The sequence below is a fragment of the Pezoporus flaviventris genome, unplaced genomic scaffold (assembly GCF_033815535.1).
Source record: "Pezoporus flaviventris isolate CSIRO_AGI_PZ_B2104156 unplaced genomic scaffold, CSIRO_AGI_Pfla_v1 ptg000097l, whole genome shotgun sequence".
Lineage (NCBI taxonomy): Eukaryota > Metazoa > Chordata > Aves > Psittaciformes > Psittacidae > Pezoporus > Pezoporus flaviventris.
The window spans coordinates 347,721-375,385 of record NW_026892645.1 but is presented as its reverse complement, the minus strand read 5'-3'; the positions used below and the strand labels follow the sequence as shown (position 1 = coordinate 375,385).

At 44.9% G+C, this 27,665-nt stretch overlaps 3 protein-coding genes across 9 annotated transcripts in view; 1 reads left to right on the top strand and 2 right to left on the bottom strand.

Moving 5' to 3' along the window:
• Nucleotides 1–580: 580 nt before the first annotated feature.
• ADAMTS13 (ADAM metallopeptidase with thrombospondin type 1 motif 13) lies at nt 581–21,006 on the bottom strand. Of its 4 annotated transcripts, none has more exons than XM_061476857.1 (29): nt 20,829–21,006; nt 20,476–20,542; nt 19,391–19,674; nt 19,054–19,195; nt 18,557–18,696; nt 17,713–17,796; nt 17,510–17,634; nt 16,623–16,769; nt 16,162–16,296; nt 15,452–15,602; nt 14,717–14,821; nt 14,119–14,270; nt 13,940–14,003; nt 13,294–13,420; nt 12,933–13,081; nt 11,522–11,642; nt 10,843–10,923; nt 10,395–10,576; nt 9,834–9,969; nt 8,074–8,203; nt 7,230–7,419; nt 6,406–6,520; nt 5,937–6,066; nt 4,354–4,558; nt 3,582–3,882; nt 3,089–3,235; nt 2,466–2,642; nt 1,826–2,010; nt 581–1,542 (listed from the first exon to the last, which is right to left on the bottom strand). In XM_061476857.1, the coding sequence occupies exons 1-29, from the start codon at nt 20,901–20,903 to the stop codon at nt 1,384–1,386; spliced, it is 4,206 nt and encodes a 1,401-aa protein (XP_061332841.1). In that variant the 5' UTR covers nt 20,904–21,006; the 3' UTR covers nt 581–1,383. The 4 variants fall into 4 exon arrangements, 3 of the variants coding, with proteins under 3 accessions (XP_061332841.1, XP_061332840.1, XP_061332839.1); XM_061476856.1 differs by having other exon boundaries at nt 6,406–6,523; nt 18,557–18,693; XM_061476855.1 differs by having other exon boundaries at nt 6,406–6,523; nt 20,829–21,000.
• On the top strand, nt 20,476–26,281 carry REXO4 (REX4 homolog, 3'-5' exonuclease). 2 transcript variants are annotated; one of them, XM_061476888.1, is made up of 8 exons: nt 20,476–20,544; nt 21,787–22,145; nt 22,433–22,588; nt 22,781–22,974; nt 23,414–23,502; nt 24,080–24,160; nt 24,875–24,949; nt 25,492–26,281. In XM_061476888.1, exons 1-8 carry the CDS (start codon nt 20,503–20,505, stop codon nt 25,591–25,593), a joined length of 1,098 nt encoding a protein of 365 aa, XP_061332872.1. In that variant the 5' UTR covers nt 20,476–20,502; the 3' UTR covers nt 25,594–26,281. The 2 variants fall into 2 exon arrangements, with proteins under 2 accessions (XP_061332872.1, XP_061332871.1); XM_061476887.1 differs by lacking the exon at nt 20,476–20,544 and adding an exon at nt 21,327–21,505.
• STKLD1 (serine/threonine kinase like domain containing 1) overlaps nt 25,902–27,665 on the bottom strand; it is a 13,855-nt gene continuing 12,091 nt past the window's right edge. For all 3 annotated transcript variants that reach the window (XM_061476877.1, XM_061476881.1, XM_061476878.1), the window contains 2 exons: nt 27,531–27,610; nt 25,902–26,200 (listed from right to left, as the gene is read on the bottom strand). In XM_061476877.1, the coding sequence (XP_061332861.1) occupies nt 26,153–26,200; nt 27,531–27,610 (128 nt within the window). In that variant the 3' untranslated portion in view covers nt 25,902–26,152. The remainder of the gene's footprint in view (nt 26,201–27,530; nt 27,611–27,665) is intronic.

The window sequence follows — 27,665 nt, the reverse complement described above, 5'->3', positions numbered from 1 at the left end:
ATCTCACTTCAAGAATCTACTTTCTAGCTGTTCCAGGAACAGAATGTAAAATCCGGAGGCTGGCAAGCAAAAAACTGCAGGCGTAACCAGCAAACACACAACTATTAACAAGATAGAAGAAAGGTTTTGCAGTTGTAAAAAGATGTCAGAGAATTCAACTGAAAGCAGGCAGAAGCAGGGTTAGAACTGCATCCAGCACAAAGAACAAGGGCAGATGTGTCCATCAGGCCTGAGCTGCAGAAAACACCCCTTAAGCTGTATACTGTGGTTTTGAGGAGGGTGAGAGATCTGGACCAAAGCATGGTCCACTGTTCAAGAACATTAAATAAGTTCAACCTAAAAATGTATTTAAATCAAATGAGTATTTGCCACTACTCTAAAATACTTCTTCCTGCTATAACTTGTATCACACAGTCTCAACTGCCTCTCATTGCACAGCTCCTCTGAGATGAAGATACAAGCAGATTATAGTATATATAGTATAGATAAACTATACATATACTATATACTATATGTATAGTATACAGTAGCACAGCTACCGTCCTTACCCGAGTAATGTTTTGGCACCAAACCCATCATTAAGAGACACAACTCTTTTATTTTCCCATTGAAAAGTACTGGTATCACTATCAGATATATAGTAGTAGAACCACAGAAGTGGTGGGTGGCTAGGGAGGGACCTCTGATTGTCATTTAGTCCTCCCATATAAAGCCAACTATCAGCAGGGCCTGACCAGGTCAGCAGCATCTGACCAGGTCTTGCCAACTCCTGAAAACATTTCAGCTTTCCGAGTGACCTGTCGTAGTGCTGTGCTCCCCCCTCCTGGGCAAAGAAACTCTCTTGCCCTCACATGGCTCTAGTCTTCTTGTGCTAGCAGTTCATCCTCACACACATCTCTGCCTTTATAACATTCCAGAATTTCAAGAGGTCTCAGTTTTAAAGGGCATTTAAATTGCAGAAGAGTGAACTTAAAGACTAAACCATAATCACAACTACTTGTATAGAGGTTTGCAATGGGACACTAAGCCACCACGAAATTAAATTACTATCCTAAAAGGTCACGGCATGTTACAGAAGCAGAAACCCAAGACTTCAGTGTCCAAGTCACTGACTGCAGACATGTAAACTGCATTAATACCAACAAATATGGACAGAAAATCCATATGAGGACTGGTTGCTAAATATTTGGTAGTTACATGTCCTTTGCACAATCTTTATAATTATTAACTGAGATCCCAAAGGAGTCAGAAGGTATTATTGTTCTTAATAAATGGGGAAGCAGTTGCGAAAAGATCAAAAGATTCATGTGACCTCAAACAGTGGACAGGCAGCAGTGATTAACTGGACCATGGCCTTTCTCAGTGCAGTGGCCCCAGATCCTTTTATTTTGGCTCAATAGCATAATATTCAGCCCAGAAATTGATTTGATGATCCTTAACATTTTCATGGAATTCAATTTCAGCTTGGCTTCCTGTTGATTGCCAGAAGAACTGTTGTCTCCCATGGAACACCATCGTCTTCATGGTGCTAACATCACGGACCTGCATAAATGAAGACCAAACCACTATAGCAGCAGCCTACCCGTGAAGTACCAAAAAAATACTGGAGGGCTTGCAAATTGGTCACTCAGGAGGAAAAGCTGCCCCAAACAAAGGTTAGAAGAAATATTGTAGACATCAGTAATACTCATTCATGTCTATGTTTGTGTATGAGATTAGACTGACACTTCAGGATTTATGATTGAACTTCGCATCTGGATGGAAATCTCTATTGAGGACATGGATCCATTCCCATCACATCATCCCCTTTAGGTTTCTGACTCACCAAGATGTAATTAAAATGTGTTTGGTTGCTCTCATTGCCCAGGTCAATGTATAGGGCACGGATAGCTATGCGATGCCGAGGAGCCATATTGATGAAGGTCCGACACACAACTTCTTGCCTTTGATCGGGCAATTGCACAGGATTTACTATTTCACCATGGGGACCAAACAGTTGCTTATCACAGTCTAAGAGAGGGAAAGGGAGCAGAGAATAAAATTAGAGGAGTGACCAGCATCTCCAAGAAAGAAATAATTTAAATTAAACACAGGCAGAGACAGGACAAGGCCTTGGGTGATATGATTTAGCGTAAGGTGTCCCTGCCCACAGCAGGGGGGTTGGAACTAGATGATCTTAAGGTCCTTTCCAACCCTAACGATTCTATAATTCTATGATTCTAAGTTTCTCTATGGATTTTAATCTGGGAACCTCAAAGCACCAGTGAACACCTGCAGGGAGCCTGCTTTTAAAACAGAGGGGTAGTCCACAAGTAATATTAATTCCAACACTCCTTAAGAAGGGGCTTATTGGCTGCTAAAAATGAAGCATGGGTTCCACAGATTTCCATAGGCAACCATGATCTGTGGAATTCTATGGGCTTTGCTGTGGGTGCCTTAGCAATAGCAAAGCTTTCAGTAAGTACCTTGATAATATTTTTTAGTTGCAGTTCTGCTGTTGTACTGAAGAATGACCCCATTTCCAGGCAGCAAAACACGCTGTTTCACGATCAGTGTATTCGTTCTGGAATTTATCAGTGAGAAAGTAAGCTTCCTGCAGCCGGTCCGCCACATCATTCGCCCAGAGAACAGCACTACCTCACCTGAAATGGATGAGCACAGGGACTAGAAATGCTTTTCCTTTAAGCAAAAGGTCACAACCTGCCTTATATAGGTCTGGAACCAAGGACTTTCTGTATCTTGTCCCTGTCTTATCAATGCTTGTCATTAAAACAGTCCAGGTAACTAATTAACTGTACTGATTCCAGCAAGAGGGTATATTGCAGAGAGTTTGTAACAGGCCAAAAGCAAGTAGCTTCTTTAACCCCATAAACTCCTTTCATCAAGACGACAGACAAGAAACTAGTACATATGGGGAGGACAGGCAACATCTCCACTTAGTCCCATTTGCCAATGACTTGATTGGACAGAAAAACTTGTAAAATGGTTTCAGAGATTATACAGGCTCCAAGGCAGCAAAAGCACATGAGCAGAAGAGGTGCAGGTTTCCCAAAGGACCAGGCTAGTCCCCAGCACGCCCAGGCAGTACCTGCACTGCAGTTGAGGGAGCTCTCCAAGACGTGTACTGTTATCTCCTCCCTGAGAGGACGTCCAATGGCCACAGTGCAGTCACTGCTCGCTACACCCGTCATGTTGATGATCCCGCTGGTATTAAGAAAGAGCTTCCCACAGACACCTATACAGAGAAACAGATGAGAAACACAACCAGAAGAAACTACAGCTGCTGAAAAAGAGCCATCATTCCCTTCAAGCTGCAATGAACAGACAAGTGCACACATTCTGGGTAAAGCACAGGAAGAGTCAGCTGCTGCCCCAAGGAGTCCCATGTCAGAAGAGTTTTGGGAAGACCATGGGAGGAAGTCATTGCTCCTAGCTCAGATAACACAGACATATGGCATGCTGGAAGGAGCAGCATGTTGCTCCTTCTAAGTAGAACTCCCTCCTGCTCTCCTGTCCCTGTACAGCAGTAGGGTCACCACAACCCAGCTGCACGCAGCAAGCACCTATCTCTACCTCCTCACCTTCATGGGTCTTAGTTTGTTCCCGTGGCACAGCAGATGGAAGAAGGTCCCGGTCCTTGTATCTTGCTTCCTTGGCAGACACAGCTGTGGTCAGATGTGTGGCTGGTGTCACTGTCTGTAGTTGTGCTCCATGGGACCCAGTCTCCACCACTGGCTCAGGACAGGGCCCTGTGGAACAGCCACGTACCACAATGGCCTTGGGGAAGTGCCTGCAGAAGATGGGCTTCACATGCTTACGGGTTAGCAGGTTGAGGCAGAAATCCTGCCGTGTCTGAATGCCATTCCCACATGAAGTTGAACACTGCAAAGGAAGAAGCCCACAGGCCTTTATAAATGTGTTTCAGTTGGTATTTATATATAAATGCATTTATTGGCTCAGGCACGACTGGGGAGGAGTGGGGAGGAAGCTGATCACTGATGCTGTTTTGTCTCTTGCTCTTTCAGTGCTCTAGTTTCATCAGCTATAAGATGGTCCACCTCCCAGGGGATTTTCCAAACTAGATCTTTGAATTGCAGAACCACTTCCTAAAAAGTCTGAAAATACCTGCATTCCAGAAGAAAAAAAAACAAGGACTGTTTTCAAACTGCAACCAAAACCTTATCTGAGAAAGGTGGGAAGCAGACCCTACAACTGCTAAACACGGGGCAGTGGAAAGGATGGAAAACATCCCTAGAAACAGTTTAGCATTTGTTGGGGAAGTAAGTATAAAAGGCAGAAGTGGTATTTGTCCCCTGCACGCTTTAGGGAGGCAAACTGAACAGGAGCCCATACCTCTGACCACTCACTGAAGCTCCATTCATACGAGCACATTCGGATGACACAGGGGACGCTGGCAAGAGGCTTCTCTGTCACAGGACACAAACGCTCCTCCAGCAAAACCTCCTTGCCCTGGTGAATCTGCACACAGGTGACCAGCTGAACAGCTAAGCCAAGCCCACAGCTGGAGGAACAGGGCCCAGCTGGGGTTACCTTCCATCTGACAGAGGACATGGAGGAGGGTGAGTTAGTGATGAATTCCCCATCCTCTACTCTCTCTTGCTGTAGAAAATGCACTGCAACTCCCTCCTCCTTCCCTCTTTTGCCCCTCAGCAGCTTTCTTTATCCCTCCATCCCAGACACTTCACCGTCTACAAATGCAGCCTCTGAAACATGGCTGGGCAACCCAGAGCAGGTTTGGAGCTGGACCCAGATGGAGGGCACTCACATTTTGCAAGAAGCCCATGGACTCAAAGTACACATCGAGTCTTATTCTCTGTCCCTTACAGTCTTCCCCAGGGTGACATACACAGGCTTAACTGCAAAAACAATCTTATATCTGTCCAAAACACACACCACTGAGCAGTCAGATCAGAAACCAACCCAGGGTATTTCACTCTGGGAGTGGCAGCCTGTATTTATAAAAATAAGCTCAGATGCCAGTGGCTTTCCAGTTCCACAGCAGAGGGGCTGAGCAAGCTCTGCCTCATTTATCAACCCTGAGTCATAGCCTAGATCACAACGTACATATTCAGAGACAACCACTTCTCTCCATTTCATGCCCTTGTGGCTCATGTGGCCATTTTGACTTTGGAGGACACAGCTCCAAATTACAGGGTTCCTGTTCTTCTGGGTGATGGAAACCATCACCCTGGGTGTCTACTAAAATCTCTTCTGCCTTCTCCCCAGTCTCTCTTGCATGGTAGGGGACTTAGTGCATCAGATCTTACACAGCATGAGCCCATTTTGTAACGCCATCTGGGAATAACGCAGCCATCAGTGATACCTCCACCTGCCACCCATCTTCACTGGTTTTAAAATCCAACTAGCTCATGGAAGTACAACTGGAACTCTGCTAACACACACATACACACTGGCTCATGTCTGAGAGACCAGCAGTCACCCCACTGACTGCAGTTTGCAGTACCATACATCCTGAGGAAAGTGCAAACAATTTCCTTCAGCTCTCAGAGCAGCTATTCCAGATTCTTCAAACATCTAATCCTAGCTATTTTCCTTGATGCTATGTGGAAACTGTACAGCTGGCAAATGTGTCACACCACCACCTTTTGCAGTTACGGATTAGTTCCTACTTCCCTAGGGTAATAAGGGATCAAGAGGTTTTCAGTTTTAACCCAGACTCAAACTCCAAAGACTTCACTTGGTTCTGCCTAAGAATGTACTAGCCCACAAAAGACTATCAGTTGCTGAGTTTGGTTCAGTGTTACTGTTTCTGCAGCTAGCTGTGCTTTCAAACCAGTGGGAGAGGAAGATAACATCCTCAGAGTAGTTTAACCCTTCCTTTACTGTGTATCTGGAGATAGAGAGAGGAAGGAATGTCCTCTCACTGGTCTGTTGTCCCCTGGTAACTGTTTTACCTGGGTGGGCAGGGACTAAGATCACAGACTTCCATCCTGCTTTCCGGCTTTGGTACTGGATGACAGTTTTCTTCTCTGGTTTCTTCTTTGGTGTCAAAAGCTACACATACATACTGTAGCCAAGTCTTACCTAGAATGGGAAGTGATCTTACTGCATGGCATGCATGCAAGGGTTGCATCTGTGTGTACAAAACAAACACACTCTGCCCAAGCTCCAGGCACACTTACTGCACTCATCTCCCCCAACTCTGAAGCGCAGCAGCAGCCAGCCAGCCCCCTTAAACTATTCCCTGTTTGAGCCAGGCCCCCTTGCCTCTTACAGACTAAAAAAAAAAAAAATAAATCAAACTGTAAGCTACACATGCTCTTAAAACTGTAGAGGAGCAAAGACAATGTCCCTGAGGTTCCTAGGCACTGAGCTCATGACTACAGGTGACTAACATTTCCCCGCAGCACTGAAAGATCTCACCTCTACCACAGGAAACGGAACACTCTCCAGCTAGAGGGCTCCAGACATACACAGTCTGATTTTCCAGTTGGATATGCCCAAGTGACTCCAAAGTCTGAAGTACGTGTGCATCTTCCTCCTCAAAACAAAGCAAAAAGGACCCAGACTGACACTGGCATCTGCTTTCCACACCAGTCCTGATCTAAAGAAGCTGGAAGATACCTCCAGATCAAGCCTACAACATATTTCCTATCACTGAAGAAAGAGGAACATTTAAGCACTTTCTCAATTTCTGCAGAACATATACGGATCAGCAATAGCTAAGGACATCCAACAGCCACGACCCCTCCTAACTCACACTACCTGAAGAGAGACACCTGAGACTGGAGATGCCTAAAGCAGTATCTTCCCCATCTGTAAATGTAAACCTGTCAGTGGCTCCCCAGTATGGATGTGGACCAGTGATCCTGTGGTGAGAAGCCCTCTTCCCTGCCAGCAATCCTCCCTGCCATGTCAGAACCTGTTTGCCAATGAGGTATTTCCTAGTTGACCAGGGGTTATTTCTGTTTCTGGTTTTGCTGGACTCTGAGAAGAAAAATGAAAAAGGAACAGCTGACTTAAACAAACCACCAGTATGAACTGATGAGTTCAGGAGCATAAATTAAGAGGGACAGATTTGTCTAGAGTGACAGGATGAACCTTTAACTAGGCAGACCAACCTTGGTGTAAACCACCCTCCCAGACTCCAGCAGTAAGGTGGTGGCTCTTAACTGGTAGTCTCCTGCGGATCAGAAGTGCAAAGCTACCAGTGAGACTCCTGAAATAAGCCAAGCCAGTAAACTCACTTTGTCCCAGCCTAAAGGGCAGACATTAACCACACACGGCACAATGGAGAGGGGTTTTTCTTCTGCTGGGCACAAGCTGTCATCCACAACAGTCTCCAATCCACCACGAAACTGAACACAGGTCAGATTCTGCTGGGCAGCTCCAGTTCCACAGGCAGCAGAGCATTCACCTATCTGAGACATCTTCCACCTAAATGGGAAGTAATTGTATCACCTGATTTCTCTTCTGATCATGAAGGTTTATTACTCTCACTGCTGATTACAGAAGTGACCCATACAGAGTATTGAGCTTCTCTATTTCAACAGCCTTGCCCAGATGTGACTGAGAAGACAGCTGCTGGAAATTTAAATCCTTGCACTAACAGCTCTCTAGGACTAAAATCACCTAAAAGCTGAAGAGCTGGAGTTCACAGTGTAATCACTTTTTGTTAAAAACTAGAATGTATGAGATTAGTGTCTGGGCAGGTGCGGCTCTCAGTCCTCTTTCCAGTCTAAAGAACACAAAAGTCACCTGCAGGGTAAGATCAAATCTTTGTTGGCATGAACTTGGAAAGGATGTGAGCAGACATCAAAGCATTTTCATTAGCAGACTACTGTAAAATATTGGAAGGACAATCTCCCATTGATTCAGCTGACATCTCCATTACCTCATGGGACCAGGAAAGACAGAAAGTGGTTGGGATCTGCTACACCATTATAACCGGGAAGAAATTACTTCATACTTCTCTTTTTTTTTTTTTATTTAAACACCTTGCCCAATGCAAATGACACTGCAGGGACTGGGTTAGTGGGCACTGAAAGGACAAGCTAAGGAAGAATTTAGCTGAGCTTCCAAGACACCAACCTGTACAGGCATGGCTCCATGACACAGGGCTTGTGCTCTGGAAGTGGCCGCAGGAGCTCCAGACACCATTGCTCCTCTGTGATTTCATTCTTTGCCTGGTCAAAGCACACATGATCCACAGGTTGCATCCCTTGGACACAAAAGGAAAAGAAAAGGAAGTTATAAACAAATTGAACAGTTTACCTCCTTATGCTAGGGAGATGCAGTACTTTCACTTTACTCAAATCATCTGTACGAAAATGGTGTATTTGGGAATACACTTTCCATAAACACACAAACCCTTGCTTTCTGACAGAACTTTTTCTCTAGACTTTCCAAAATGAACACCCAAAAGATGAGAAGTTTGATGGATAATCCACCACCAAAACGCAAATGTTGCTCTCAACTGGCCATTTGCAAGAACAAGAATATCAATCCTAATTTTGTCCAAATAACTTCCAATGATCTTGATGTCTGACTGATGAGGGGCAGCTTGCTGACAATAAGCTCTAGCAGTCAGCCATCTGTAAATGACATTCTGTAGAACTAATCATGTCGTATCATCAGAGCTGTGCCAATGTCCTCAGTAATCAATAGCCAAACCTAGACTAGAAGTACTGCAAGAAAAGCTGCCGACTTGCAGTGCCTGTCGCATGCAAGAAACAATATTCATAAACTACAGGTATAGACAAGATTTCTAACAAAATTGAAGCCAACAGGTAAAGCAAGTGAAAATCTAAATTCAAATTACAAGCAGAGCTGGAAAGAGTCTCCTTTACAGTGAATGAGCTAACCACCCAGAGACAGGCATTCCTGAGCCTCAGAAAGCATGACCCTAACATGCAATGCCAAAAATCAATCAGCAGTGTTATATTTTCACTACCCTCATTTTCAAGTAATGTCTCTTTCAGCTCCCAGGATGCAATTTCAGCTTGAATTCTCAACTTCGTGTTAAGTCCCAGCCTTCTCATTTTTTGGTTTGTGACTGCATTAGCTTGGGGGTCCTAAAGCATTTTGAGTTCTTTACTTCAAGGTTTCAGCAATCAGTTCAACTGGGAAATGTGCTGGAGAAAACCTCTCCAGATATAACTAGTCCTATAGGTTGACTTCCAGAAGTATTCATTACTGTATTTTCTTAATCCTTATCATAAAATCCTTAGGGGCTTGCCAGTATCACATGTATTAGCCAATAAACAAGATGTCAGACCATCTACCAGAGTGATCTGCTACAATCTGCATTACGATTTCTTCAGGGGGACAGAAAGGATTAGCCATGGCACAGGAACATAATTCTAAGAAGGAAGTTTCATAATTAGCTCTGAGGTTTTAGGTAGACACTAGATGCCACTTTAGTCTCAGGCTTTTGATGTTCAGCCAACTTCAAACTACAGTCTTCAACAGCTTTGAAAAACCTGAGAAAATTATTTCAGCTCTAAACAAAAAGTTTGGTTAAAACCTATTTAAAAATCCTCATCCTGATCAAACATTTGCCCTATCATTTTGATGATTCAGCTCACTTGCTGATTTGCTAATTCAATTCAAAAGCTGCCTCACTCTTTTCTTTGGTCCAGTTTAACACTGGCAACCACAGCCCACTTTCAACAATTTGCTTTTAAATTCAGTTCAGTTGTTTAGTAAGTTCTAACCAAGTATCTATTGCTAATGACACATTTCTTTCAGAGCCCAGGAAAGCCCATGGAGTAAAAGTCTTGGCTTGCTGGTAGGCACCCAACAAGCAGCCTGCCCACATCTCCACACAAAATAGAGTACTGCTGCCTCACCTTCCCCACAGGTTACTGAACATGGACCCTGCTGAGGAATCCATATATACATCAGATTCTCTCTTGGGACAAAGTAGCTGAAGGTAATGTCTGGGTTGGTGGCATTGCCATATTCCTTTCCATACCTTCGATAGACCTGGTGAAGAAAAAGGTCATGGTCAATGCACAAATCAACTCAGACTCATTTCTTCAGATGGAGATAACAGAAGCTAGTCCCCCTTTTTTCCATCCAAGCCTAAGCTTCCATGCTATGACTCTCAATTCTTGTCGGATGCAGTCAGAGCCTCACCCTGTGATTTCTGTGCACAGGGCACAGACTAGACCAAGCAAGATGTTTAACTCAGTGTGCTTTTCCTCACACCTCCATCCCCCAAGACCTGCAGAAAGCCAGTAGGCAGACAACCCTCAACTTTTCCCAAGAGCTGTTCACTCCTAGTGAACAGTATCTCCATCGGCCTTAGACACCTGGAACCTACTAAATCTGGATTCTACACTGCAGCAGAACTACAAAACCCACTCAGTTCTGACTGACCTCTTTACAACACTGCAATTTTAACTTACCTGTATCTCGATATCTACCTTCGTTGGCCCATCCACATGGACTTCCTCCAGACTTGGCAGGTTGTCCTTAGTGAGAAAAACTTTGTATTTGATCTGGTTATCCTCCAAAACTGATGGATAGGTGACATTCAGTGAGATTTTGCCTTTTCCAGCAACCACATACTCTCCTTTAACCTTCACAGCTAGAACAGCAAAAGCAGCAGTGAAGTTAAGAGATATGATCACCAGGATCCCCATGTGCTGGCAGCTACAGACTGCCCATTTGTTAGAAACCAGTTGGATCCAAGTGGGGCATCCCAAAGAGCAGGGCTTTTACCATTTCCCACTGGAGAACATCCCACAAACAAACTGCATCATCAAGAACTTTCCTCCCAGATTCAATTTTCTTGGTTTTCAAGCTTGTTTTAGTCCTGCCTGCAGATCCTCTTTTCTTTTTCATTCAACTCACCCAAATGTGTGAAGAGGGGTCTGCGATTGGTAACATGGACCAAGGTGGTATTATACGGCAGAGACAGAAATGTAACATACTCTGGAAGGATGGAAAGAAAGAAGATACAGTCACCTTCCATGACTGTACCTCTGTTAAGAAGGTTGGGGATTACAGATCAACCCCTTTTCACCTTACTGGCACATTATCCATTGGAGAACAAGCCTTACAGGCAGCAACAAAGCTGAATTGCAGACAGGGGTTTTATAGCTAAATTCACAGTGATGGCAAATCCAGCAAATTCTGTGTCCTGTCCTCATCTTTATTTTGCTCTATGTTCTCGGCTGGTATCTATATGTCACATTGCAAGAGCCAGATCAGTTACCAAATGAACGTTTAACATCTCAGGAAGCATCTGACACAGCCCCCAGCTCCCAGTAATATGCTGGACTCCCCAAATGGCTACAATTCTGATCCATGTCCAGAAAAAGTCACTCTGCCTACACAACAGCTCCCAGCTACAGATCTTAGCTGCCTTCTCTGTTGACTACCCAAACTCCACCGCCATGTACTCCACAAAACAACACCAAGCAGAAGCAGGAACAAGAAGTCACAAAGATTATGAACACTGAATATGGATGCAAATATGCAGCATATAAACAGCACCATAATGCTGAGCCTGAGGGTGAGGACTACACACCTTTAGCTTTTCCTTCTGTGTAAGATCCACTCACTTTGGTGCAAGTGGTATTATCACCCCCACAGACCTTGCAAGAGTCCATTGTCTTTCCAGAGTCCATCTGGCCGTCACACCCGAATGCCTGAGCAAAGAGGACAGTCTGTCAAGACTTGCCTATTCTGAGAAGGAAACAAGTGAATTAAAGCAATGTTGCCTGAACTCCTGAAACTGCCTAACTGCCTTTTTCATTTGTAATTCGAATTTAAGATGACAACATAGACAAAGATGCATTTGTACCTAGATCTATCACTGGACAGCAGTACACAAAGCCAATGACTGGAAAGTCTCAGCTGACAGCATATTGAGTCTCATAATTGTGTGACATTTTCTTTCCCGTAAGAAGCAGCTCAGAAAGATTTCTCCTGTGACCTAGAACAAAGACTCTGCACTCCCTCTCTCTTCTTTAGCTCCCCAAAACCCAAATCCAAATCTAGCTCACATCCTTCAGCCTGGCCTTCAATCCTATGGAGCTCAGAAAAGAGATTCTATCCCCGTTTCAACGAACAAGCCTGATTTACACAAAGCTACAGGAAGATCTCAGCAGGCTTAGCAGCAAAATATGTGCAGCTGCTGAATTTATGCTAGAGGCACTGATCCCAGGCTTTGGATGCTGCCATAACATACGCATTTATCACCATTACAAATAGAACAGCAGAAATCAGACTAGGCAATGACTACACCCTCTGCTGTTCACTAGGTGGAAATGCATAGCAAAACATTGGGAGCACCAGGATCATGAGAAAAACCTAGGAGTTTAAAAGTGTGCTCTGGGAATGTAAACAAAGGCCAAACAACATGTAATTGGGTCAGCACTGAGCAGTTACTAAACTGCAGCCAGCACAGGGGAGTTACATTCAAGTTTATCATGAAAAAATGCCCTTCCTCACAGCAAATCCAGAAAGAAGTTTTACTTCAGTTTTGATTAGGGATACTGCAACAATCACCTTGTCAACTTGCGATTCCCAGGTTTTACTCCTCACTTTGGCTCTGACATAGTATGTTCAAATCATGGAACTTCCCTCCAACAGAGTCAACATTTTATAAGGGTATTTATACCACACAAACTGAACAGCTAATTTTGTCTCCCCAACCAGTGCATAAACCAATTGCCTCTTGGCTTAGAGATGAACAGCCTTATGTAGTTACTGCATAATTAGAAGAATGTCTTATCTAGAGGTCATTGGCATTGGATGCATAGACAGAGCAGTAGATTTCCAACCCTAACCATTATGATTTGCTGGAGTCCATCCAGTAAGCTTAGAACAAAACTCTTTGTTGTTTGGGGGACAGTTTTTTCCCATTCTCCTAGTAAACTGCCTCCTTTGGTGCAGATTACATGCCAGAGGTTCACCTGGATTCCCCAGGCACTTACTCTGCAGCTTCCCATTACGCACAGATTGAAAGCCCAGTGGTCCTTGGAGTCATCCTGCTCACATCTGGTTCCATCTATGAAACTGTCTCCACGGCTTACCATGAATTCGTTTTCAACAGCCCTGCACATCTGTTTGCATAACATGTCCCCTGGAGGAGGCAGACAGAAGGAGTTTCTCGTTCAGAAAGGCACGTGGCTGACCATCAAGCAATGGGAGGAAGACAAAACCATCTGACAGGAAGAGTACCCAGTTTTCATATGAAAACTAAATCAGTGAAATGGCCTTCTGACTTCAAAGTACACACAGGTTCACGAGCACTCTGCTTCACAAAGGCGCCAAGTTTTTTCTGTCTTTCCTTACCTTTGGCAAAGCCAACAGCAGAAGTCCAGGTATAAAAGGATGGTGCTCCTACAGCGAGATACAGTGGCTCTGAATTTGTTGCCGCGCACTGTTCAGCCATAAAGTCTTGCTGGGTCATCAAACAGGCCTACATCCCAGACAGAATGGTACAGGTCAGGAGAAAGTTACTGAGCACAGAATCCCAAGCAGCATTTTACCCACTCACTAAAGGTGGAAAGAAGTGTAAGTAAAACACCAGAACAACTGCAAATAAAGAAAACCGCTTTAAAGGGAGGTGTGGGATACACAGAAAATTGTACACAGCTGGCATCTATTTATTTTTCATAAATAGAAAAGATAAGAAAGACAGGAACAATGTAAGAATGTCCCGCTGAAGAAAACTGCCATGTGCGTCACTATTTTCTCAGTGCCTGTCCTGCTATGAGGGTACAGAGGAAATGTTTCATTACACACGAACAATAATACTATCTTCAGACACAGTGGAACAAATACCTCTCCTGTTGTCAGACGGATGGAGGCTGTATGACAGACCTTTAGTCCTCTTCCCAGAGCAGTCAGCTGTGAGAAGCAGTCCCAAACCATGCACCTCTCAAACTGTTAAATGGAATTAAGAAAAACACTTGGAAGATGTGATGAGCTCCATTACCTGAGTATTGCACATCTCCACTTGCATGCTGGCACCAGGGCATTCCTGCCCTCCAAAAGCAGGCCTGGAAATAATAGAAGAACTCCTCAACAGAGGCAGGTTTGTCCCAAGCAAAAACAAGTCTCAGACCCCAGGGTCCTGAATTAGCCAAAAGGCACTGCAAACTCCCCATCTCTGACCTGGGGTTGTTACAGAACCGTTGCCTTATCACAACTCCACCTCCACAACTGCGGGAGCAGGAGGAGAAGGGGCTCCAGCCAGACCACTGCCCATGGACTACAGCTGCAGGGTTCAGTTCTTCCAGAGAGCTGCACTGTCCCTTGGAGCACCACTAAGACCAAGAATAAACAAAACTGTCAGCAGCACCATAGCGAACCCAGCAGGGCTGGGATCTCAAGGGTGGCACATCTGGCAGGCCAGACTAAAAGAGAATCCCAAAATGAAAGAGGCACCTTCTCACAAGAGGCTAGAAGAATCCCATTCCTAACTATGGTCTAACATGAGACTGGGGCTAAAACAAAGAGCTGAGAGGTCATTTCAAGTAGAAAGCAAAGCCTTGGAGAACAATTCAGTTACCAAGCTATAGAACTGTAAAACAACTCCAGAGCTACCAGGTGGAAACACCATGATCAGCCGGTACCAGTTTATGACTGGCATGTCTGGCCTTAGCTCCCTGCCCAAAGGGCAGTGAGTGCCATGCACCTTCCAGCCACCAACATCTTGCTGTCTGGTGAGCTCCATAGCATCACAGCCACTGCTGATCAACAGCCTCTTTACCTTATTGATTCCACACTCCGTACCATCCAAGAGAGGCACAAGAAGCCGAGTACAGCTGGATTTGTCTGCTGGTTGTACATGGCATGAGAGAACTTCACATATGTCCTGATGTGACAAGAAAATCAGCAAGTTCGGGAAGATATCAACACAACAGTCCCAAAAGTTGCTCCATTTAAGTTCTGCATGTCCTGGATGTTTGCTTTCCCCACAGCTACCCAGCAATGCAAGCAAGTTCCCTCATTTCTCCTGCTATTGGGCGAAAGTTGTGGGCATAAGACCATCACTGCCAGCTGCAATGTTGAAGCAATTGAAGTTTCACCCACCTTAGTGTTTCCTGATTAACAAGACATGCCCAGATGGCAGCTATGGCCATGCTGCATCTCCCAGACATGGAGACTTGGGCAAAGGAAGGAAGCTGAAGAAATCCAATGCACATGAGCTCCCCAAGACAGGGCCCTGGGTAGGTGCACTGATCACCAGCACCACCAGGCCCGTTTTTGGACAAAAGGCTCTGGGTACTGTGCAAACTTTAAAGGAGACTTTTGTGGACAAAGAAGGTGATGAAGAGAAGCATTTTAAAAGCCTTTGAAGGTTCATTCTTAGCCAAGATATCTGTGGCAGGAAAGCACCTTCCATCCTTTATAACAAAAATGTCCCCAGCTCCCCTTTTCCCAGATCTTGGCTCCAGATCATTTCCCTGGTGCCCCTAGCAAGACAGACAAACTTTCTACCTACAACATTGCTGTCAGCAAAGGTGCATGCTGTGGCAACAGTCCCAAAGGCTATTTTACATTGCTCATCCGCTCCATAGTACAAACCAGGCTTCCATCCAGGAATGCTGCCGTCCATGTCCGGCAGGTCATTTAAGCAGTCTGTTTGGCCTGTACTGATAGAAATATAAGAAATGTCATTTTCCCAGCTGTGGGCAGTAAGGACAATGACATGTTTGCAAACTTGTGCTGAGCTTCATTCTGGGAGTTGGCTGTTGCTTTGCCAGACAACACATGCTTCCTGTGGGCTGAGATGGATTTAGTTGCAGCAGCTGCCTGGAGATGCTCACAGTTCCCTGCTGCTGAAGTTTTAACAGAAACCCATTCCTACCCTTCACGCAGCCAGCTCGCAGCCCACACCCCACAGTGCTTCTTTCAACCTAGATGCTCTCACATTTGAAATAAAACTTCCAGGCTGAGCTAGTGTCTGAGAGTCCAACACAGCCCAGGAATGTTAGTGACTAACCAAAGTCATTTCCATCTACTTGAAGCAGAAACCAGGTTTAACCTCAGTGACAGACACAAGTGCTAAGAAATAAACAACCCCCCAGCTTTTCAATGTTCTTCATTTTCCAAGAGTTTTATTTTGTCCCTTAACTCTCCCTGCTCTCTCCTAAGATCCCAGCACAAGGAATCGCTCCCACACAGGCACGCAGAACTCCACCATTCCCTCACCTGACAAGGGCCAGGAGCTCTTCTCGACTGCACTGAGACCAGGCGAGGTCGATGCTGTTGTGGTTTCCTGCTGAACCCATGATGTAACCGCTGCTGCTGCACCGATTCCCCTCACCATCGTGGGGGATTCCAAGACTGCAACAGAAGCAGCACAGTGCCCTGAGAAGAAGCGCAAGGGCTGAGCTCCCTTAGAGCCTTTCTTCTCTAAGCAAGGACTGAGACCCCTCTGCAGCCTTTCCTTCTTCTGTCATCACAAAGGTTTTTTCTCTGCAGCTTTCAATTGTCACAGAGCATGCAGGAATGCAAGATATCCAAGGAATTCTTTCCAAAAGTTTTGAATACTCTATGGGAAGTCCCTTGTAACACCAAGAGATCTTCTTCCTTCTTCAGAATTCCTTAAATTGGGGAACGTTTTTATCTGAATAAAACATACTGTGCTGCTCTGGGGCTTTCCTACTGACCTGTGCCCAATCTCATGGGCTATAGTGACTCCAAGGTCAAAGCCAGTGTCCTGGGTAATAACACAACTCCAGGAGGAGGAGCAGACTCCACCTAACTGAGTCACTCCACGCAGCTCCTTGTTCCCATCAGGTAACTCCAAGTCAAACCTAAAGGAAGACAGATACAGAGGAAAGAGCAAAGAACCGCTGCAGCTACTGAAGTCAGGTCTCGACACTCAGCTGAATTTATTTGGACTTTCCTGATCTAACTTTGCCAGCCAGCTAACATTTCTTTTGATGCATGGAGCTCCCTGTGGCAAGCTGGAAGCATGTGCCAGGTGGTCCTACAAGTGCACACTGTTCACATCTGTGGTGATTCTACATTAAAAAAATCCTGACATCCCTGACAAGCAGAACAGACTGAAATGACCTAATGATGACAGAGCAGTGTCATCATCTCTTTGAAGAAAGAGCATCAAAACAAAGACATTACACTCAAGAGAAGTTTGCCTTCAACAAATTTAGCTGAGGCAATTTAGAGCAAGGTGCCTGAAAGTCAGACAAAATGTCCGAATCAGGGTAGCACTAGGAATCTCCTATGGAAAAACTTCCAGTCACTTTTTGACTTTTCTGCACGCAAAAAGCTGCAGTGGGTTTGGCTCTGCTGCTCAAGTCTGGCTGGTCAGCTCATGGGGGATATTCCAGTTCCTTCAGAAACTGAAGAAACAGCATCTCTGACTAACTGTATTACACTAAGGGTGGGAGAATCAATCCCAAACAGGATATTTCCAAAGGTTCTGTGATGCCCAGCTGCTGGAAGAGCCGGTGCAAATCGCTGTCACTTGCTAAGGGCTGGATGTTACCAGCCCTGTTTCCAGTCCCCTCCCAGGGCAGGGGAGCTTTGCTACCTCGTGACATAGAGGACAAGGTCAGCATGCTGGGGGTCAGAGTCATTCTGGGGGTTGACCTTCTTGCTCCACTCACAAACGCTGATCAGCGAGGAGGTGATATTTGTTGTGATGTTTACCTCTGCCTAGAGTGAAGGCACATGTTTGCAATTTCATTAAGTGCAGCTTTTAGCAACCACCTGAGCAGAGTCCTCCCCACTTACCTCTGGCTCTCTCAAAACAAGCATTTGCATGAGATGAACCCTGAAATGAGCTCCCAGTGAGGCATCTCTCAGCAGCTCTGCCCCCTGATAAGAGATAGAAAGGATTCAATAAAGGGGGCAACTCGATGACTCCCACTACCTGTTCCCAATGACAGGCTGCATTCACTACAAAGGTAACACACCTGGTAACTATAAGGGGCAACTATAAAATCACCAGGAAGTATTCACAACATTCAAATATGCACTATAAATGTAAATAAATCTGTTAACAGATGGGAATTGTTGTCAGATACTCTGAAGCAGAGAGAAGAATCTCCATGGAAAAGAGTTTCATAGGGTAAGAGAGTGAATGCTAAAGACTTTTTTGCAATACACACAAAGAAAATGCATAAATGATTAAGACATTTAGAGAAATTCTGTAATAGAAATAAAATGCTGAAATGTGAAATGCAAGATTAATTCAGTGGACCTGGTTCAATTTCAGTGAAAGCATCAGGGACTGGATCAAGGCTCTGGTGATAAAAGTTGCTATTTTATCTGACTTACAACAACATTAGTAATGAAATCAAGAACTACGTTTTCTATGTGGGTTTCAAGGCTACAACCCCGATGCTTCTAACGTTCACTTTTACTCATGCAGCTCCTTGTACAAGGGAAAGTTTGCCATGCAGTGCCAAGGGGAGCAGAGAGGAACTCCCTGCACCTGAGCAGTGCTCTGTACTAAGAGCACATAACCACCAATACCTCTGAAAGTGCACTCAAAGAGGTCTGCCTGCTTGTGACACAGTCCATGACCCTGTGAGCTCTCACACTGGGACAGCAATCCAAACAGAAATCTACTCACAATGTTCAGGTTGGCAAGAATATACCGCTCCGTGTCCTCTTTGTGGTACAAGTAAACATCTGGACCTGCTATAACCATCAGCTCCAGATGTTTGACAGTCCCCTCAGCCCTCTTCTGCAGGCGAGAGGGAAACCACCCTGCTGAACAGCACAAAGGGACACAGGGAGTTTAAAATGCAAGACAACATAAAAGGTGCTGCAGACCCATTCGCTTTTCCTGAAAGACTGAAATAGGGGAGCTGGGAGACCACTCCTCCAGTTGCTTGCTCAGGTTTCCCACTTCTGTTGATTTCTTTCACCTGCTAGCAACCTTCTACTATCAGAATAACAAACACCTAAATAAAAACACACCAGTTACACCTCTGTGAGGTAAGAAGCATATTCAAGTATACTGTTTGTAGACACCAATTTTTCCTCGGAACTCATGCAAGCAACCCCACTACCAGGAGATAGCTTTTCCAAGCAGAACAAGCAAGGCTTCCTTTCCATGTGCATTACCTCTTGCTGTATTTGCCTCTCTTGCAGCACTTCTGAAGACAATGTGAGGTTTGGAAAAGCCAAGGTCCTTCAGCAGGGCCACATCTTTGCTTCTGACAGGCCTGATATGAATCTTTTCCTCATCTGCAATGACAACTCCTTGCTAAAGGAGATGAAATTCCATCTCAGTTATTCCAAAGCCATTTACTATCAGTGGAGAACCATGTGCCATATCCTTCCTGTTTCTCCTTCATAACGCTTAGATTTATTAAATGGATGGTTCACACGTTTGGTGCATCAAGCTGCAAAGCTACAAGGGCTGTAAAAGCTTGCAAGAGTAAGTTCAGTGCGTACTCACCAGCTGCCCTTCACAGTAAGTGACTCTACACTTCATTCCAGAGGGCTGCAGTAGATTTCCACCTGCAAAGCAGTTGCCTGGGAATCGCTTCAGTAAGCTAAAGGAAGAGTTCACCACCTGATTGCTCACAAAGGAAGAGGAAAGGAGGGTATGGTCCTCCAGAAATTCAAACGAATAGAGTTCTCCCCAGGCCTCAATGGAGCAATGCTGAATGCAACAGGACTTCAGCCCAATCTGCCCTTCTTTACAAGGGCAAGTTGGCTCAGCAACAACAAACTCAGGTACTGAAAGAAATAAAACAAGACCAAAACAAAGGGAAAGGTTATGAGAAACAACAATACAAAACAAATGTAATGATCTATCTCCTTAAGAAAAAAATACTCCCCAAATGACAATCATGGCCTTTCGGGCTCATCATGTCAATAGCCAAAGAACTTCTACGCTTTCATGTATTCAAAAGTGAAGTTAATCTGATTGGGAACAGACAAGAGCTCTGGAACTGGCTCCTGATTTACCAGCGCTCTTGCTCTCTTGATAAGGAGAGCAGCTCATTTAACAAAGGCTGAGATGCTTTTATGCCCTCACATGTTAAGTATTAGTAAGTGAGAATTATCACAGTTCAGAGACACAGCGAGATGAGCATTGGGTGAACTCACAAGGAGCCAATCCCCTTTTCTTTAAGCATTTGAGAGTTCAAAATGTACCTTTATTCTGAACTATCATCAATCCAAAGCCAGAATACTAATTTCTCCATGTGCTAGTTGGTTGGGTTTTTTAAAACAAACAAGTGCATTTAAAGCTATTTTCAGTCTTCCCATTCAGAAGACCTGGATCTGTTCATCTCATAGAAAAATACCAATAGAGAGAATGAAGACTGCAGCAGAAACATGCACAAAGTTTTACCATATCTCCTCCAGCAGACTTTAAATACTGACCCAGTTCTTCAGCTGCTTTCACACTGAAACAGGAACTGCCTGAGTAACAAAGCTCAGAAGTGCTAAATGCTTGTCAGATCAGAGCTCCTTAATAAGTGCTCTTAGTGTTATCAAACATAGAGGATTAGAAATGAACCAACAGATGCATACCATTGGACACTGAGCTGGTTCCAAAATATGAGAAAACATCTTCTGCATCCAAAGCGCCCAGAAATTTCTGTGAGAACAACAATTTACTGGTTTATAAAAAAAAAACAACCGGATACAAGACTGTCGTTAACTAAACCCAACCTGGAAAGCACACAGTGAGCGACTCAACAGGCACTGATGCCAAGTTCTCGTGGCTTTATTTCACACTAAGCATGGGCTGCGCAGCAGCCACGCAGAGGAAGCCGCTCCATTACCGAGTCTGACGGCTCCTGGCTCAGAACGTCGCCTCTTTGTTTTTTCCTAGAAATACAAAAGCGTTCCTGGAAACGCCGTTTTCTGCAGGCCGGACTCACCTCTCGCAGCGGCGCGGGCCAGCAGAGCGCCCAGGGGAGCACCAGGAGCGCCGGCAGCGCCCAGGCCCCGCTCATGCTGCAGGAGCCGCGGACGGCGGCGGCCCGGGGCGGAGGAGTTGATCTCGGGCCCGAGGCATCACGTGGCGCGGGAGGGCAGAGCGCAGGGTCCGAGCAAACACGGTCCCGCCGCGGGGCAGCGAGGGCGGCTCGGGCCGGTTTGCGCAACGTCCGCAGCCTCCCGTTGGCCGGAGCCAGCCCCGAGCTCCGTCCGGCGCCGCGACCGAGCGCAAGGGGCGCCCGCGGGGCACGGGCCCTGCGCCGCCGTGCCCGTGCCCGACCGCTCCGCTCCGCGGCGCCGGCCCACCGCGGCTGCAGGCCCCGGGCTCACGCGCAGCGCAGGCCGCGCAGCCCGGAACCGAAGCGCGGGTCCGCGTTCCCGGCCCGGCCGGTGCGGCGCCGGAGTGGCGGGGAGCGGTAGCTGTGGCGCCGTGGGGCCGCGCCGCCTGCCCCGCATGGCGAACCGGAGCCCCGGGGAGCCCGAGGCGGCCCGCGGGAGGAGGAAGGGCTGGAGGGGCCGCGGGGAAGCGAACGCGCCGAAAGGCACCGACGCGGCGGCGGCCGCGGGTCCCCCCCGCAGCCCCCGGGAGTTCTCCTCCAACTGGAAGGCGCTGCAGGAGGTGAGGGGCAGCGGGGATGCGGAAGGCCCGGGGCGGACTGGGCCACGCTGCCAGGGCCTGAGCGCGGTTCCGCCACGTGCGTGGCGATGAATAAAGGCACGAGCTTGGGGCCAATACATAAAGCGGAATGCCAGGAGCCATTTAAGGTTGCACCCGGTGATCCTTGAGGTCCCTTCCAGCCTGGAATTCTGTGAGCCCCCCAGGAACGATGATGGGGTCGGAAGCAGGGGTAGATAATACTTTTGTTTTGGGGTTTATTTTGTTTTGTTTTGTCGTTTTAGCTACTGAGGCAAAAGGCAAATAGCTCCAACGAGTTCCTCACTACATGGCAGACATACACCAAAAAGACACAACCACTCAAAGCAGGAAACAGCCAAGAAGTCCTGGTTACCAATGGGAACGGGAATGTGGTAAAGGTCAGATCTACAAATAAAATGGACAGTGGTTCTGGTAAATACAGTTCTCCTTTGGCTAAGGCAAAATCCAAGGGGGTTGCAATGGTTAAGAATATGAATGGAACCAGAAGCAATCAAAAAGACTCCAAAGATAAAACAAAACATGGTGATGTTTTAAAGGAGAAAGATGATATAAAACATAAGAGGAGGAAAGCTGAAGAACATGTGGAGCAGCAACTCAAAGAGTGAGTACTTCAGGTGTTGTACATTTACGTGAACATTTATCTTGGGAGGTGTACATAGGGAGCAGAGGAGTACACTCAAACCAGCTGCACGCAAAAACTGAGCTTTGTGGCAGCATGCCTCTTATTTCTCCCTACCCTGCAAGTATAGCAAGGAACTTGCAGAGGTGACAGTACTTAACTAATTGTCACAGAGCCGATTTCTTGATTTTAAAATACATGCTTTTTCTACACTATAAAGATGAGAGTGCTTTAAAACCGCCAAATGCAATTAAATCTGTACTTACCAGGGCTGAAATCTGGTTTGATGACGTCGATCCAAAAGATATCGAAGCAGCAATAGGATGTGAAGCAGCAAAAATTGCACGAAGAAATCTGGGACTTGAAACAGGTCAATCCAGTCAGTCCGTGAAGCAGGTGCTGGTTAAGGAAGATGCTTTTGAAGGGTGAGTGGCATTCCAGCAGGAAGGATAGCAGCAGAGCCTTTGAGAGCATCTTCTCGTAAGCGTGATTATCGGGTGCGCAGCATGAGCTGACAAACTGCTGAGTTTCCTGTTCCTGTCCACACAGGAGCCTCACGAACGCTGCTCTGTGGGCCCTGTGACACAGGCATCACTGAGCTGCCGTTTGTCTTTTAGGCTGACGCAAGCTGTGGCCATGGACTGTGAGATGGTGGGAGCAGGACCCAAGGGAGAGGACAGTATCGTGGCTCGCGTGTCCATCGTCAACCAGTTTGGAAAGTGTGTTTATGACAAGTATGTCAAGCCTACGGAAAAGGTGACCGATTACAGAACTGCTGTCAGTGGCATCCGCCCAGAGAATATAAATACAGGTAGGGTATTATTTTCCCCAGAAAAGGTTTGTTAAGGAGGGAAAATTTAACAGGCTGTCACAGAAGCACTGGTGGCTGAGCTTGGAAAAGTTTTAATCCTGTGTTGGGAAATGGAATACAAAACGTAGCCTGAATGCCAAGAAAAGATGGGGGAAGAAGTACTTTTTACAGAGTGGTCACTAATGCCCTGGCAGAAATGTATGTGTGGATAACGATATGGGAATAATAGAAAGTTTATTTACTTCTAGTGCTATGCTCTTTATGGAATTCTCTGTGCTGTTCTAACAAGGAGAGGATTTAGTGTGCTGTGCCAATTTGTGTAACTACAGTCCCAAGGATACAATTGCTTTCACAGAAAAGAGACAGCTTTTTAGTTTTATAACTTGCTCATCTGTCTTCTGCATCTAATAGAAAGTGTTTCCTTTTGTGGTATTTTTAGGTGAAGATTTTAAAACAGTTCAGAAGGAAGTTGCTGACATCTTGAACGGAAGGATTTTAGTTGGCCACGCTTTGCGGAATGATCTAAAAGTACATGTCTCCACATCTTGCATTTTTAGGAAAAGGCTGCAGTAATTTTTAGATTAATTTTCTAGTACAGCATTCTGGATCAGATGAACAAACCTGAACTTCTAGAAACTACAGCTTTATTATTGCTATCTTAGTTTCTTGTCATTTCATACTGCAACAGTTACAGCCCTAGTCACTTGCCCATTAGGGTTCTTCAGCTTTCAAACTGCTTGATGGTGCTGCTAGCACTTATCTGCCTACTAAAGAGGCAGGAAAGAAGCAGAATGATGAAAAATCTGCTTAGTACCCAAAACTTAGCAGTCTGGTTGGTGTCACCAGACAGGTACCTTACATCATGCTGCAGCAGCACTACAGAGGTAGTCTCTACAGGTGGTGCCTTCAGATTAATTTCTGTTTCTCATACTAAGTAGAACTGTGGTTCTTTGAATCCAGCCAGGGCCTGGATGATCTGGGTCTTGTCCATTCACGGTGTTGAACCCTCTCATGGATGGAATGAAGCAGCACGAAGCTGTACGTTCAGCTCTATTAAAGTTTCATGCAGCAGCACACTTTGGACTGTAAATGTAACTTCTTCTAGGTCCTGTTTCTTGATCATCCTCAGAAGAAGATACGTGACACGCAAAGATACAAACCTTTCAGACAGAGAGTCGGAATCAAGGTAAGAGACTGATGGGAAGATGCCCTTCAACTCAGTTAACTGACTCATGAGCTGCCGTCTTCCAGTGCTAGCTCAGCCCTACACTTGCCTCTACCTGACCCTATTTCTTCTTTCCCACCTGAAACAGAGATGCCTGCTTTTTGTCAATTGAAATATTAATCTAGTTTTATCCTTTCTTAGTGTTTGCAATACATCAATAAGTAACTTTGGTTCACTACAAACATTACAATTAATACCTGTGCATAAAACTCAGTGACTTTCCCATTCTTTAGCACTTGCATGGTCTTTACAGTGCTTTTCTGGATAGCAAAATAAAATGGTAAAGTTCTACTTAAGGTAAGGCTTATGCCATCTTCTTAATGGTACCATTTCCATAGGGATATTAAAAAAAAAGGCTTCAAGTTTCTGTTTCAACTGTAGGAGTAAAGTGTCAGGTTATGGGGAAATGTTTCAGCTTTCACAGCTACATACTAGGGTTTCCTTTTTCACAACAAAGCACCCCAAACATAGATCCGAGGGTTACAGCAATACACAACATCCTCTCAGTAGCGTACACATAAATCTCAATTCATTATTCTTGACAGGTCACCAGTAGAAGCTGAGATGTGCCATATCTTGAGGCTTATGCAAATGAGTGTTTTTATATACATACACACACATCTCTATATGGATTTTAAGTAGTGCAAGACATGATTCTGTCTTTTCTGTCTCCAGAATGGGAGGCCATCACTGAAGCTGCTCTGTGAGAAACTGCTAAATGTTCAAGTGCAGACATCAGAGCACTGCTCGGTATGTAACTCCTCTTAACATACATTTTTGGGTAGATCAAAAAGGTACTACACATTAGCTCTAGGATCTGGGTTCAGTACAGGATACTGTGGGTTCATTCTAGCCTCTCAAAGTTAACAAGCTCTGCTTAGATGCCAGCATGCAGCAGGACTGTCATCTAGCTTGTTTACCATTACATGCCTCATGCCACTTGGATTATTATCTTCATAAACTGTCTTTGCACAAGTCAACCGTATTTTGTGTAAATGTCATTAATTCTTGTTATTTTAAGATCCCCAGGGGAAAAAAGCAATTCCCAAGTATTGACTTGCTTCCCTTAAAAGCAGAATTCTGCACAGTTGTACTGTGACAGGTTGGATAAAATAGCGAGAGCCTACTACTGAATCACAGCTGTTACTTCCTTTCTTTCAGTGGGCAGCAGAGCATAAGAGAAGAATAGACTCACCATTAAAATGATGAGTTAGCTGCTTATTAATAATAATGTTCTTAACCCATATCAGCTATGTTTTATTAAGCCTCCTGTTTGTTCTGTTACTTTTTAGGTTCAGGATGCACAAGCAGCAATGAGACTGTACACCTTAGAGAAAAAGAAATGGGAAGCTGCTGTTAAGAACAAGTCTAACAACAAAAACTGTAAAACTTGAATGATTCTACCCCTGTGTTTTTATCTACAGCATTTGCTGTTTTCGTGTTACTTTCCTGGGCAAATTTAGAAATAACTTGGAACTGACAGCAGCAACTTCAAAAAAAAATAATCAAGAGACAGTACTTCCTGACCTGGTATGTTAACGCTGCCACCCGAGACTACTGCTGGCACTCCCTTTCTGATGCCTAACACTGTGTTTCAACAATAGCTGTAACCAATACCTGCATTTGTGAAGTACTTCATGAGTTAAATTTCTGAATAAGTTGAAGTATTTTAAATTACAACAGATGAAAGAAGAAACTGTCATTGCTTTGCTGAAATTCCCAAGATGAAAGTCTTTATTTAAAATACCTCAGAGTCGACAAAGTAGGGTGAATTCTTAATTATTGCTGCTAGTCTCATAGCTGTGGTACCTAAAATCAACAAGATCTATAATTGTTTATGTATTTTTAATAGCTTTTTATTAATCCTTCTGGTGAGAAAAATCTCTAAAAATCTCTGTGGAGCTTTTGTCTCACTGAAGAAGTACAAGTCTTGTTCTTATGCAAAAATTTCTTTCACTTCTGCAGTCTCAAAAGTGTTGCATCCGCAAGGGTTATTATCTCCTGGAGAGGAATGAGAGTTGTCTAAGATTACCTTGTTGCTTCCCTTATTTTTATACTCATTAATAAAAACAGTGTCTAACACACGTCTTTAAAGTGGCTGCTGTTTTAAACATGTGGGGTCCAACTCTACAAAATCCAAAGCAACTGTAATTAGCAGAGTGAAGACTAATGCTGTGATTTAAATTATCTAAATGGATACTGGAAGGTAACAAGGAATGGGCTTCAGAGATTTAGCAGTTGCATCTCACACACTGTACTGCCAGAACAAGAGTGTTCTGGCCTTGTATGTCTTTGCTATCACCAGGGGATGTGGGGAACAACAAGTGAGGTTTACAGCAGAAGAGGGAGCCTGCTTGCTTCTGATTTTTCCCCCCCCTACGCTAACAGCTGCAGTGTTCATTAAAGTGGTGCAGACAATGCCTGCAGGAGACAGTAGAGAACCAGTTTGTGTGTAACTGGCAAATTATGTAAGCAGGCAAAATGCATAACCAAAAAGAGCAAAGTTAAAGGGCTAGCCAGTTTTACTGGCTCGATGAACAAACTTCCAATTACTGCTTTCCTGACAGCAAGCCATAGCAAGGGAAGTGTTAGTGTAACGTTAAATAGCTTGAATAACTGTGCTGTTGCTGGTGTGTTCCACTTTCAGCTGAGATAATGTTCCTCCTAGTATCTGGTGCAGTGCTGTGCTAATCTGAGAATGATGCTGGCAACACACCAATAGTTTAGTTGTTGCTCAGTAGCATTTACCCTGATCAGGGACTTTTCAGTCTCATGCTCTGCCGGTGAGGAAGGGCACAAGAAGCCAGGAGGAAGCGGAGACAGGACACCTGACCTGAACTAGCCAAAGGGTATTCCATACCACAGCATCTCCCATCCCATCCAGGGGGCAGCAGCTGTGTGGTACTTAGTTATGGGCTGTGGTTAAACCACAACATGTAGTTTCAACAGTTACACTAAATTTCAAATAGTCATACTGAAAAAAGTAAGTTAAATCTTCAGGTAAATGGTCACAAGGTATTTGGGGGTTGGTTTGTTTTTAAGGATGCTACTTGCAAAACAAGCAATTGGCTGTAACATACTTACGCTTTATTCCTGTAAACTTTCCCGATTTAGTATGAAGAATGTACTAAGTCAATGCAGTATAGCATAAAGAAAACCTCCAACTACTTGTTTTCAGTGGTTACATATATTCATACAAACGCACCCTTCACCCTATTACACCTAACTCTAAAATTCTGCACTATGTAATTCCAGCTACTTGAGAACTATAAAATCCATAACCAGAAATAACATACTAAGTATCCACTGTATCTCCATGACTTCTACATACCGTGCTAGATGGAAACTGGCATTTTATTTCAAACAGTAGTTCTTCCATTTTCTGGGACAGCATATCCAGCACAATATCCTCTGTAATGTAGATGAACAGGGTCATTTACGGTTGCTAGCACAACTGCCAATAGTT